General features: G+C 34.0%; 1 protein-coding gene across 1 annotated transcript in view; it reads left to right on the forward strand.

The window, feature by feature from the left end:
- The first annotated feature begins 4,396 nt into the window (after positions 1-4,396).
- LOC100921220 (myosin-1) overlaps positions 4,397-13,112 on the forward strand; it is a 33,257-nt gene continuing 24,541 nt past the window's right edge. Inside the window, exons 1-10 of the mRNA XM_031965538.1 lie at positions 4,397-4,616; positions 4,704-4,847; positions 4,955-5,111; positions 7,664-7,691; positions 8,348-8,456; positions 8,549-8,641; positions 8,777-8,840; positions 9,031-9,129; positions 9,218-9,321; positions 9,396-9,534. Of these exons, the coding sequence (XP_031821398.1) occupies positions 4,413-4,616; positions 4,704-4,847; positions 4,955-5,111; positions 7,664-7,691; positions 8,348-8,456; positions 8,549-8,641; positions 8,777-8,840; positions 9,031-9,129; positions 9,218-9,321; positions 9,396-9,534 (1,141 nt within the window). The 5' untranslated portion in view covers positions 4,397-4,412. The remainder of the gene's footprint in view (positions 4,617-4,703; positions 4,848-4,954; positions 5,112-7,663; positions 7,692-8,347; positions 8,457-8,548; positions 8,642-8,776; positions 8,841-9,030; positions 9,130-9,217; positions 9,322-9,395; positions 9,535-13,112) is intronic.

A 13,112-nucleotide genomic window follows, 5' to 3' on the forward strand; every position in this document is an offset into this window, starting at 1 on the left:
CTATGAAGGAAGGAACAATCATGGTAATACTTAATATAGAAGGGGATACAGCAGCAGTTCAGCCTGATTAATGACTTTTGAGATAGAAAGAGGGGAGCTGAAAGAGGATCTCCATCTGTAGTAGAGATGGAAAAAAACAACGTGAGTGGAGAGATCTAGATGCTGCATGAATTACATTCTCTATCTCCTCACCCCAAACAAACGTCAGTCTAGTTACTATAGCTATGTAAACAGCTAAGTGGCACGCACAGTGGATAAAACACTGGACCTGAATTTAGGAAGAGATGAGTTCAAATTCCATCTCAGATTATAAAATCTGAGATGTTATTTAATTTCAGTTTTTTCATTTATATAATGGAGATAACAGCACCTACTTCCCTAGGCTTTTGTGAAGATAAAATTGGATAATATTTGTAAAGAAATATTTTAATAACTTTTTATTGACAGAACCCATCCCAGGATAATTTTTTACAACATTATCCCTTGCACTCACTTCTGTTCCGATTTTTCCCCTCCCTCCCTCCACCCCCTCCCCCAGATGGCAAGCAGTTCTATACATGTTAAATAGGTTACAGTAGATCTTGGATACAATATATGTGTGCAGAACCGAACAGTTCTCTTGTTGCTCAGGGAGAATTGGATTTAGAAGGTATAAATAACCCAGGAAGAAGAACAAAAATGCAAGCAGTTGTAAAGAAATAATTTTAAAGAACTACATAAGTGATAGTTATCATGCCCTTTCCCATGTCTGAGTAGAAGTCTTGGAATAGATCCTTATTCCTTTGATAATTATTTCAGTCCTAATTAAATGATTTACTTTAAAAATGCATCCACTTTGTGTAGTGTGTTAGTTTAATAAAAGTGAATTTAGGTGATCTTGGAGGTTTCCAGAAAAGCCAAATGAGGTACATTTATCATCGGATATTCTCCATATAAACCAAGAGATATACACTGTATTACATAGTTAAGTGAATGTTCTATTCTAATCAAGTTAAGAATGCCAATACTTTAAAAAGACAATATTAACACAAAATCATAATATGTATAAATAATATGACAAATATTTTAAAAGTTCAATATAAATATCAATTATCTATAAAATAAATGAAAAAGTAATATATTTAACCATAGTAGCAAAAAAACAAAGAATAATATTTGGGTTCAGGAAAAAAGGGAGGGAGGGTCATAGATATTGCATACTTCAGCAAAGAAATATCAAAAGGAAATTTGTTACTCAAGGCTTATAAAAGTCAGATTTTTCAAGTTACTTGGTTGAAGCAAAGAAAAATTTATAATCTTACTGGGAGAGCATTGTAGGCACCAAAGGCAATTTTAAAGAAAGCTGGCAAATGAGGATAAAATAAAAACATGGTTAAGCAACTATGAAAAGAGTTTTGGGGACTCTTTTCAGGGGTAACCAATAAAAAAGGAGGTCTATCTTAGCTAGTTTTTCCTCACTTAAACTTCTATATTTATTTTTAAATAAGGAAAATAAACAAAATAAAGTCTCTTTCTTCATGGGAAAAAGTCATATATTTTTACTAGCAAAGAATACAAGATTTCCCCAAAAATATGTTTGCAATTATTTAGAAAGCTTTGGAGTTTGAAAAAGACAACACTGTGAGTTGAGTACAGTAGGCAACAAAATTCAGAGATCTTAATCCTTGACCAAGCTCTATGTTAGACAACACCTACATTATAACAACATAGTCTCTCAGATCACTTTCAGATTGCTCCCTTCCTGAATTATTTATAGGAGATTGATTCACATACTTACCCAGTATGGGATAAAATATTTCTAATTATATCCAAACATCTTTAATATGAATGAGAATTATGCTAGGAGACTAGATTGCCAAAAAAGTTTTGCCAACAATGTTTTGACTTAAGAAAGAGGAGGAGGCTACATATTTTCCATATTTGATCCTATAAAAGTGCCTTGTGGAATGAGAATGACTTGTCCTTCCACATAAAGCTTCAAGGTAAGTGTGTCTGAGGATAGCTCTGTGTCTGCAAAGGATGGGAATCAGGGAAAGCATTTCTGGCTGTCCACTTGCATGCCTTTCATCCTTGTTCCTGCTGCTTCTGGCACTCCTTTCAGTACAATATCAACTTGATCTGTAGGGATTTTAATTAGGTATTTTAATGTTCCCAGGCATTTTCAAAGGTTCATATTTTAAAGCTAGGCAATTGCTGGGGCTTGAATAAGTCAATTAGAAAGAACTTATTCTTTCTCTCACAGTTCTGACCTCTTTCAAGCTTGCATTCTTCAGCTGTAAAAACAAAAGGTAAGATCCTATTTCTATTCCATGGGTTCAGAGAAGTTGCTTTTCCTCCCATCATGTGAATTTTATTATCCCCATTATATAGATGTGGAAATGAGCAGTGGGACCCCTGAAGTGGAATGTAGATAGAGGAGGATACCTGTTAACAGTAAAAGCATGTTCTTCTGCATCCCTAAATGCCTGATGCTACTGCATCTAAACATATGTATTTTTCTTTTCTTTTCTTTTTTTTTATTATGAATGTTCAGTAGTTAAAACACAAAGAGGCAATTGAGGCTTCTGGAAAGATTTCTCATCACTCACAAAATATTGCCACACAAGCAAACATTTTCTCAGATCTTTAGATAGTATGCATTTTTGTTTCTATCATGAAAGCAACACTTAATACAATATTATTTTGATGATCAAATTATAAGGAACAGAAAATTGTTACATTCTGAAATGTTATTCCTTACTTGTAGAGGAAGTGCATACATAACTGGCATTTTATATAGTTTTAGTCAAAAGTGCCTTATGTCAAATGCATGATTTGAACCTAAATTTCTAGAGATGAAATCTAATAAATGAATATATAATGCTGAATTCTCCAGTGACCTTGCAAAATATAAATTAAAACTATTTTTTGATTCTCTATGAGTGTAAAATGGAGCTAAATATATTTATGAAGCTAAGGTAGAAGACAAATAATTTTAATCTTATCATCTTTACATCACTCTGTTTAGCATCAATGGGATGATATTATAAAGTCTTTAAGAAAATTACTCTGGAGAAAATAATTGCAATCTTAGAGTTCTACCAAAATCCTCTGTAGTAAAGTCAAAAAATGATGAATGGAATTTAAAGTTGAACGGGAAAAAAATCTTTTAAAAAATGGAGATATTCAAGGCAACAGCAGGAAAGCAAAAACTGAAACAAAGAAAATATTGTAATGATTCTTTAAGTATTAAATGTCAAAGGATCTATAAAGAAGAGGCAATGGAGTTCAACAGAAAGAATACTGTTTTTGGAGTCAAAGCTTGAGGTACAAACCTGTGTTCCTATATTTACTGGTTGGTCACCATGGTCAAGTCATTTAAGCTTCTCTGAACTCATTTCCACATCTGTAACATAGGGCTAATGACACATTAAATAACAACAATCACCCTTTCTGAGCCCTGATTTCTTTCCCTCCCTTCTCAAATTTTCCTAGAAATCTTCATCTGAATGTTTCTCTTACTCATATTACATTCTACCTTAGATCTTAAGATCATAGATTTAGAATTAGATGGAACTATGTCCAATAGATATAATAAAAATGCTTAGCAAATATATATTTCTATATGTACATATATTCTAAACTTATTGTTTCTCAAGGAACAATATGCATATTGTTTCTCTTGTTGAGAAACAAATATTAAAAAAGTATAAAGTGTTTCATAAAAGTAAGCTATATTAATATAAGAAAACTTAAAAAGTTTTCTAAACAATGGAAAAACATAACAATCTTTCTTCAGACAATATAGCCTTTAACAAAACAATTATCTTAATGAAAGAGCTTTCATTGAGAACAAAATAATTGCTATTATTTTCATTGTTTCTATTTTCAATTCACAAAGTATATATTGAGAATATACCAGGTACTCAGTACTACTCTGGGAATTATGGAATGCACAAAGGGAGTGAAAGAATAGTCCCTGTCCTCAAGGAACATATAGTCTACTTGGGAATGCAAACACACATGAAAAAGCCAAAGAAAGATAACTTAGAGAGAAATATTTTGGGATTTTAATTTTCAACATAAGTTCCTGAAAAAGCAGCTGCTCTCATTTCATGGCTCCCCCTGCAACCATAGTTATGAAGTGATGCTATGACAAATGAAGTGGGGAAAGCAGTTTAAAATGTCACAGTAGGTGAGCCAAAATTCACTGTCTCATTCCAAAGGCATGACTGGTTTCTGACCACACTAGCAAATGACACCTGGGATTAACATTTCACCTGAAACAAAGCCAGGGGATTATATATGAACAACATTATACTTAGAGATAAACTGGCAAGGGAATCAAGTTCAAAATCCTGAATTTTCCTTGTCCTATCATTTTTTCCCCCTTTCAAAGTCCTCTGCTGTGGAGGCATAAATAATCTGCAACCATGAGTTCGGATGCTGAAATGGCGATCTTTGGGGAGGCTGCTCCTTTCCTCCGGAAATCTGAAAAGGAAAGGATTGAAGCCCAGAACAAGCCTTTTGATGCTAAGTCATCTGTCTTTGTGGTGGATCCTAAAGAATCATTCGTAAAGGCTGTTATTCAGAGTCGGGAAGCTGGAAAGGTGACAGCGAAGACAGAAGGAGGAGCGGTGAGCAAGCAAGTTTTCTGTATTTATCCCACCTGTTTTGTATCTATTTTGTTTATTTCACATTTTTTATTCTATTTTCCCTAATAGACTGTGACTGTTAAAGATGATCAGGTGTATCCCATGAACCCTCCCAAATATGACAAGATTGAGGATATGGCCATGATGACTCATCTGCACGAGCCAGCCGTCCTGTATAACCTCAAAGAGCGTTATGCAGCTTGGATGATCTATGTGAGTAAATTATCAAGAGTTCCTTTTTAGTTATCCCCTTGAAAAATTTCATTTAACTTAGTTACTTCATTGGTTGTTATGTACTTCTAATTCCTTTTTTCATGCAGACCTATTCAGGCCTCTTCTGTGTCACTGTCAATCCTTACAAGTGGCTGCCAGTATATAATGCAGAGGTGGTAACTGCCTACAGGGGCAAAAAGCGTCAGGAGGCCCCTCCCCACATCTTCTCTATCTCTGACAATGCATATCAGTTCATGTTAACTGGTGAGTGATTTAGTTCTTTGTAAAACTGGTTGTGTCATCAGTTACAACTAGTAGGTATCTTATAGTATCTCTAGAATTTTGTGCCCTCTGCAAAAATAAACAAACAATGGGATTCAGAATAAGAAACAACCTACACTATTAGAGTAGAATCAGAATGTTATTATTTAAGCCAAATCTCTTAAGAGCTTAAGCTACTTATTTGTCATCAATTTTTGGAAATTTTAAGAGTTCTTCAAGAATGTTTTATTACATTATGAAAATGATACATCATAGCCTACTTTCAAAAGAACAAATAAGCTTTGAATTGCTTTCCGGTAGTGGATATATGTAGTATGACTCATCTATCATCTCCCACTTGGTTTTGCTTTTGACCTAAAACATTTGTGAGATGATTGATCAGGTGTAGAGTATAGAATATGGCTAAGAAATGGAATTTCTTCCTGCTTCCTCTGGGACGCTAATTGGTCTACATGGAGATAAAAATCCGAATTTTAGTCTCATTAATTAGCACCACAACTAAGCACCAGCAACTAACCTGATTAGCTCAAACATGACTTAATATCATGTCATCTAATTAGTCAGGGACATGCAGTACAAAGAGCCCAGGCTTTTTAATCCAGAATCCTAGATTCAAATAGCAGTTCTGCCCTTTATCACACAGTTCTCTCTGTGTGAATTTGGGAGAATCACTTCTCTCTAGCCTTTATTTTTTTCACCAATAAAATAACGAAGCTGAACAGAATTATCTATAAGGACTTTTCCAGTTCTGACTCCTAGGATCTTCCTGTGCTCCTAACTCTCCATGTTAATTATATGTATAATTTAAGTCTGCAAGTGACAACTAGGTAATAATTCTGGTGATCTGGTATGTGATACATAATTAAACTAAAATGAGCTAGTTTTTTTGTACTTAAGGAGTTAACTATTTTATTCTTTTCTCAACACAAATAGGAGATTTTGAGATAAAAGTTGATACATCCACATTCAGGTAGTAAGGAATTTTGTTTTTAAAATGTAGAGTTTTTCTTTGTATATCTGTAGATTTGTGAGAGGATAGAATTAAAATTAATCATATTGTAGGCTTCAATCCATTAAAAAGAAAAGATAATTTAAGCTCTCTCCATAAGCCTGGAATATTCTTATAGATGAGGTCAAGATTAGTACCTTCAAATACATTCATAGACTTATAGAATAATGTTTGAGTTAGAAAGGGATCTCAGTGACCATCTAATTCAGTCCATATACCCAAATAATCTTCTCTGTAACATGTTCATCAAGTAGTTATCCAACCTCTGCTTTAAAGATCTTCAATAAAAGGAAACCTAACAAAGTTTGAGGCACACCTTCCACTTTTGGATAATTCTGATTATCAGGAAGATAATGACATTTTAAAATTACCTTTTTTGTACTTCCTTTCATTATTTGTGTTTGTTAGGTATTTCAGTCACATTCAATTCTTTGTGACCCCATTTGGGGATTTCTTAGCAAAAATACTGGAGTGATTTGCTATTTCCTTCTCCAGCTCATTTTATAGATGAGAAAACTGAACTATACAGGGTTAACAGTCTTATCCAGAGTCACACAACTAGTAGAGTCTGAGGTTGAATTTGAACTCAGGTCTTCCTGACTCCAGGTCTAGTACTCCATTCACTGTGCCATCTAGCTGCCCCTTTTGGACTTCCACTGGAATTAAATACATGACTAGGTACTTTATGTTTTTGAGTATAGAATAGATGTAATCAAATATGTGACCGTAGATTATTTTTACGGGTATGTGGAGAGAGAACAAAAATAAGAACAAGAAGTCTAATTAGAAGGCTACTTCTGATAGAAATAGAATTAGGACAAGAAACGAAATTAGGTTTAGAAAGAGTATTCTGGTGAAGGAACTCCTGTGATTTCCCACCATACCTAGATCTAAATACAAACTTCTTTGTTTGGCTTTTTATGGCTTTACCCTTTCCCACCTTGTTATTTTTCATAGACTGTTCCAGCAGCTCTAGACCATGTGCTATTCCTTAAACACACACTTATTTTCTCTCCTGCTGTTCTCCTTGCTTAGAATGCTCTGTCTCCTAACTTCTACTCTTTAGTACCCCTATCTTACTTTAAGATTCAACTCAAACTTCACCTACTCATTGATTTCTTCTTCCCCATCATGTTCCTCCACACCAGCTGCTAATGACTTCATTTCTTAGCGTGCCTTTTATGTAGACTGTTTAGATCATCTATTTAGCTAGCTGTTTACATGTTGATTCCACCATTGAAATACAAGCTTCCTGAGGCAGGGACTGTGTTTTTGCCTTTCTTTGTAGTCCAGCACTTAGCACAGTGTCTGGCATATAGCCAGTATTTAATAAATAGTTATTCACAGACTACTACAATAGTCTAGGAGAATAAATCAAAGGAGTGAATGTTCCCAAGTTTAAATGTTCAAATGAGATCCTGAGGTCCAATACACCATTCTATTGGCAGTCAAAATGTTTGCCAGGCTGTAAGTACATGTGGATTATGCACTTACTCAATATCTCTCACTTTCTTTTATCTTTCAGACAGAGAGAATCAGTCTATTTTAATCACGTAAGTATTTTTATGTTAACATCAATGAATGAGGGATTTTAGCAATTATGAAAATGAGACATAAAAGAAGTAGAAATTTTCTCCAATCATTTAGCAAAACAGGGGCAGAATCAGAATAGTCTACATATCAATTTTCATCTTTATCTGTTTTAGATTTCATTTGAATGTAAAATTATGGTCAGAGGAGAGGGAGAGAGAGATAGAAAGACAGAGAGAAGAGAAGGATAAAATAAGTTTGTGAAGAGACTTTGCAAACCTTTATTAGCTACATAAATGCTAGGTATTATTATATTATGAATGGCACAGATAAATTTTATGGTACATTGAGAAAAGAGAGAGCAAAATTACTTTGGTAAGAACCATAATGGGGGTGAGCAATGTTTGTCATGTATATTTCTCTTTCCCTTCTTGACCAAAGCCATGACTAGTTCCATATTTTTTTCTATTTCTAATAAGCATGAAGCTGTAATGATGTCAGGTACTCAAGAAGAAAGGTCAGGACAAAGTAGCATCATCGACTGGAATTCAAGTTTTTACTTTTTCCAATAATATGAATAAAAATGATGAATAAAATATCGGTTCTAGTTTAGGGTATCTCTACTGTTTCTCTGACTGAAGTTCTTGAAGATCTTAAACTTATGATTATTGTTTGGCAGTGGAGAATCTGGTGCTGGAAAGACTGTCAACACCAAACGTGTCATCCAGTACTTTGCAACAATTGCAGTGACTGGGGAGAAGAAGAAGGAAGAGTCTGGAAAGATGCAGGTGAGTCCATTACCAGAGTTAGAATGAAGCCTTTTGCAGTGCTTTCAGATGTATGTACAAAGCCTCTAACATCATACTTTGTTCCTCTTTAGGGGACGCTAGAAGATCAAATCATTAGTGCCAATCCACTGCTGGAGGCTTTTGGTAATGCCAAGACTGTGAGGAATGATAACTCCTCTCGATTTGTAAGTTTTTTGGTTCCTTTGGAATTACTAAAGATATGTCTGTAGTATGTATTTCAGTAGCATAATCAACAATTTGATAAATATATTTGTTTGCTTTCCATTTTTCATAGCTATACTTTTTTTTTAAATTTCAAGGGTAAATTCATTAGGATCCACTTTGGCACTACTGGGAAATTGGCTTCAGCAGACATTGAAACATGTAAGTGATTAGAATAAACCACTTAAAGTATATCTAAATAATAGTCCAAGAGGTAAATGAATTTCACCAGATGACAATTGATTGCTTGAATCCCCTGACATATTCTACTGCTTTAAAATATGAAATTTATAAATTTATGCAATATGAACTTTGTTAATTTCTGATTCTGTTAAATATACATTTCTTTTAGATCTGCTAGAGAAGTCTAGGGTTACTTTCCAGCTGAAGGCTGAAAGAAGCTACCACATATTTTATCAGATCATGTCAAACAAGAAACCAGAATTGATTGGTAATTAACAAGGAAGAAAGATAACATCTTTTAAACAACACTTTAATGTTTTCCAATGTTTGAGACATATATTCTTTCTTTCCTATAGAGATGCTACTGATCACGACCAACCCATATGACTATGCCTTTGTCAGTCAAGGAGAGATCACTGTTCCCAGCATTGATGACCAGGAAGAGCTAATTGCTACTGATGTAAGTAAATGATACAGAGCAAAATTAACCAATTTTTCTTGTATATGATCTTCACAGAACTAAATGTCTTGCAGAGTGCTATTGATATCCTGGGCTTTACTGCTGATGAAAAAGTATCCATTTACAAGCTTACGGGGGCTGTTATGCATTATGGGAACATGAAATTCAAGCAAAAGCAGCGAGAGGAACAAGCTGAACCAGATGGAACTGAAGGTATTAACTAAATCTTCAAGTACTTTAAGAGACTGGAAATATAACTGGAAAAGAAACTTATCTTAAACTGCACACATACACACACACACACACACACACACACACACACATATATATATATATATTTTGCTGAGGCAATTGGGGTTAAATGACTTGTCCAGGGTCACACAATCAGGAAGTTTTAAGTATCTGAGATCACATTTGAACTCAGATCCTCCTGATTTCAGAACCAATGCTCTGCCCATTTTGCCACCTGGCTAAATGCTCTTTAAGATTTCTTTCCAACTCTAAAATCCTGTGATTCCCATATAAAGCAATGTGTATGAGTATATTTGAATCAATTACAAAATTGGTCAGGAATTTTTGAAAGGCTCTTTTGAAAGCCTTGCAGGCCTTCTTATAGTATATCAAAAGACCTTCAATATTTCAGTGTTTCAGGTATCTATAACTACATTGGTGGAAGTGATCTCTCATCTCACATAGTCTAATAATAATAACTTTGTTATTATTTTTTGTCTAGACCTGAACTAATATCTTTTTAACTTTGATACCAGTTCTTTACTACTATGTGAAACAATCTCCCAATATTAACAAAAACAATAATTACAAAACACTTTAAATAGTACCTCCATGATTACAGAACTCTTTAACTATATTGTCTCATTTGATTTAGTAGATATTCATAAAGTAAAATCAACAAACATTTATTGAACACCCACTATGTGTTAGGCACTCTACTAAGCACTGGGGATAAAAATTAAGGTAAAAACAGTTCCTGCCCTGAAGGGGGTGAGGATGAGACAATATCCAAAGCAATTATGTACAAAGATTATATAAATGATAAATTAAAAATAAATTTAAAGGAAAGGAACTAGCATTAAGGGACACCAGCAAATTCCAGAAAGATTTTCATTGGAAAACCAGGAAAGAAGAGATTAGGAGTGAGAGAACGTCAGATATGGAGGAACACCAGTGAAAATGTATGGAGTTAGAAAATGGTATGTTTTGTGCAATGACAAACAAGGAAGCCAGAGTCATGGGATCATGGAGAGTAAAAGAGTAAGAAGAGTGAGATAGAATACCACTGGGATGGTAGAAGGACTTTAAAGGGAAATATTTTATGAATGTAAATACTAAACAAATTATGGTATGATTGTGATGGAATCACAATGCTACTGATCACTACCAACCCATATCATACCATAATTTGTTTAGTATTGATGATCTCAAAAAAGCATAAAGTTGCATAAAATAAGGAAGAATAAAATTAACAGGATCAAGAGAACATTTATATAGTAACAGTAATATTGTTTTAATAATGATTTTGAGTGAATAAGTCATTTCGACTACTATAAATACCAAAATTAACTGAAAAGGACATATGAAGGAAAGCACTATCTGCATCCAAAGAAAGAAATGATAAATAGAAGTATGAAGTATAGATAGAATGATTTTAAGCATGTGTTTATGTATGTGTGTGTGTGTGTGTGTATGTGTGTATTTGTGTCTTATGGCAGCTAGCTCTAGGGAAGTGGAGAGAAGGAGAATGAAAAGGAAAAAAAAAGAAGAAAAAAGCAAGTTTCATAATTTTATTATATATTTTAAAAGAATAGCAAGTTCTACATAATAGAGTTGCAGTTTCATGTAACATTATCTTTTTTTTATTTTACTATGTTATGGAAATGCTTGTTTTAGTTCTTAAACTCAGAATAAATAATTTTTTAAAAAGGAAATAGAGGGATTTATATTTGATTCTGAAATTAAGAAGGAGCTACTGGATTTAAATGAATAGGGAAATGATTTTGCCAGATCTGTCACTTTAGTAGCTGAAAAGAGACACCGAAGTGGGGAGATACTCGAAGAAGAAAGAATGTCTAGAATACTATTATAATATTTCAGGCTTGAAGTAATAAGAACTTACATCAGGGTAGTAGCAGGGTCAGAGAAGAGAAGGCAGCATCTATGAGAGATGTTACAAAGGTAGAATCCATGAGACTTAGTAATGAATTTTATAAGGAGGAGAGATATTGAGGAGTCAAGGATGATATCTAAGCCTAGATGACAGAGAGAATGGTAGAGCTCTCAACAGTAAGAGGAAAATTAGGAAGAAAGGAGAGTTTTGAGGAAAAGACAAAGAGTTCAATATTGAACATGTTGAATTTTAAAATGTCTACAGAACATCCAGTTCAAGATGTCCAACAGGCAGTTGGAAATGCAAGATTGGAGGTCAGAAGAGAGATAAAGAGTTAGATAAACACATCTAAAATATAATGTCCATGGAGATGATAGTTAAGAAGGATGCTGATAAAATTAGCATGCAAAATAGTATGGAGGGCAATGAAAGGAGAGTCCAGGACAGAGCCTTGTGGAATATCTATCCCAAGCAAGAGTACCCTGGATAAATAAAAGAAGACTAAGAAGGAGTGGTCAAATAGGTGAAAGAACCAGGAAAGAGCAGTATCAGGAAAATTTAGAGAGAAGTGAATATCAAGGATTAAAATATGACTGAGTATTGAAGGCTATAGAAAAGTCAAGAAGAATAAGATTTGAGAAAAAGGCATGATATTTGGCAATTTAGAGATTTCAGTTGCACGATGAGTTCAGAAGCCAGAACACAGAGAAAGAAAGTGAGAGTAAAGTAAGTGGAGGCACAACTTATATTTATAAATAAAGACATCTAGCCACAAAAGATATAGAATGGTATTTGCTGAGGATTGATTGATCATGTGAGAATTTTTGGAGAACTGGAAGAGATGGGCACATTGATAGGTAATGGGAAAGTAGTTAATAGAGAGGAAAAGATTGAAGATTAGTGACATTAGGGGTAATGTAGATGTAGAGGAGTTTTCATAGGTCAAGAAGAAGTGCCACATCTTGATGTGAGACAGTGGAGAAGAAAGAGAGTGGCAGAAAACATTTGGGTTGTGTGAGATTAAGGGGAGGGAGAATTAAAGACTCAGTAAATGTCCTCAATTTTTTCAGTGATCCTTGATATAAAATATTAAGCTGAGATAGAGGAGGGGAGCTATGGATCCATTCAAAATTTTTTTCCTCAGTTATATGTAAAAACAATTTTTAACATTCATTTTTAAAACTTTGAATTCCAAATATTCTTCCTTTCTCCACCCCCCCTCCCATTGAGAAAGCAAGCAATTCAATATAGGTTACACATGTGTAGTCATGAAATACATTTCCATGATAGTTATGTTGTGAAAGAAAACACAGGGGAAAAGAACTCTCAAGAAAAAGAAAGTTTAGAAAAATGCTTCAATTTGTATTCAGACTACATCAGTTCTTTCTCTAAATATGGATAACAAATTTTCATCATAAGTCCCTTAGAGATATCTTGGATCATTATGTTGCTGAGAATAATTTTGTCATTCACAACTGATCATCTTACAAATACTTCTGAGAGCATTCTGCTCACCATTTCTTATTGCACAATAGTACTCTATCATAATCCTCTTACTCTTGAGAATACTACCATTCTTTCTGTCTCTCTGTTTCCCTGTTACCTACAAATGTGCCCATGTATACCAATTGCTAAATCTCAAATCCACCACAATTTGTACAGCAAT

Source organism: Sarcophilus harrisii, chromosome 4 (assembly GCF_902635505.1).
Source record: "Sarcophilus harrisii chromosome 4, mSarHar1.11, whole genome shotgun sequence".
In the NCBI taxonomy this organism is placed as follows: Eukaryota; Metazoa; Chordata; class Mammalia; order Dasyuromorphia; family Dasyuridae; genus Sarcophilus; species Sarcophilus harrisii.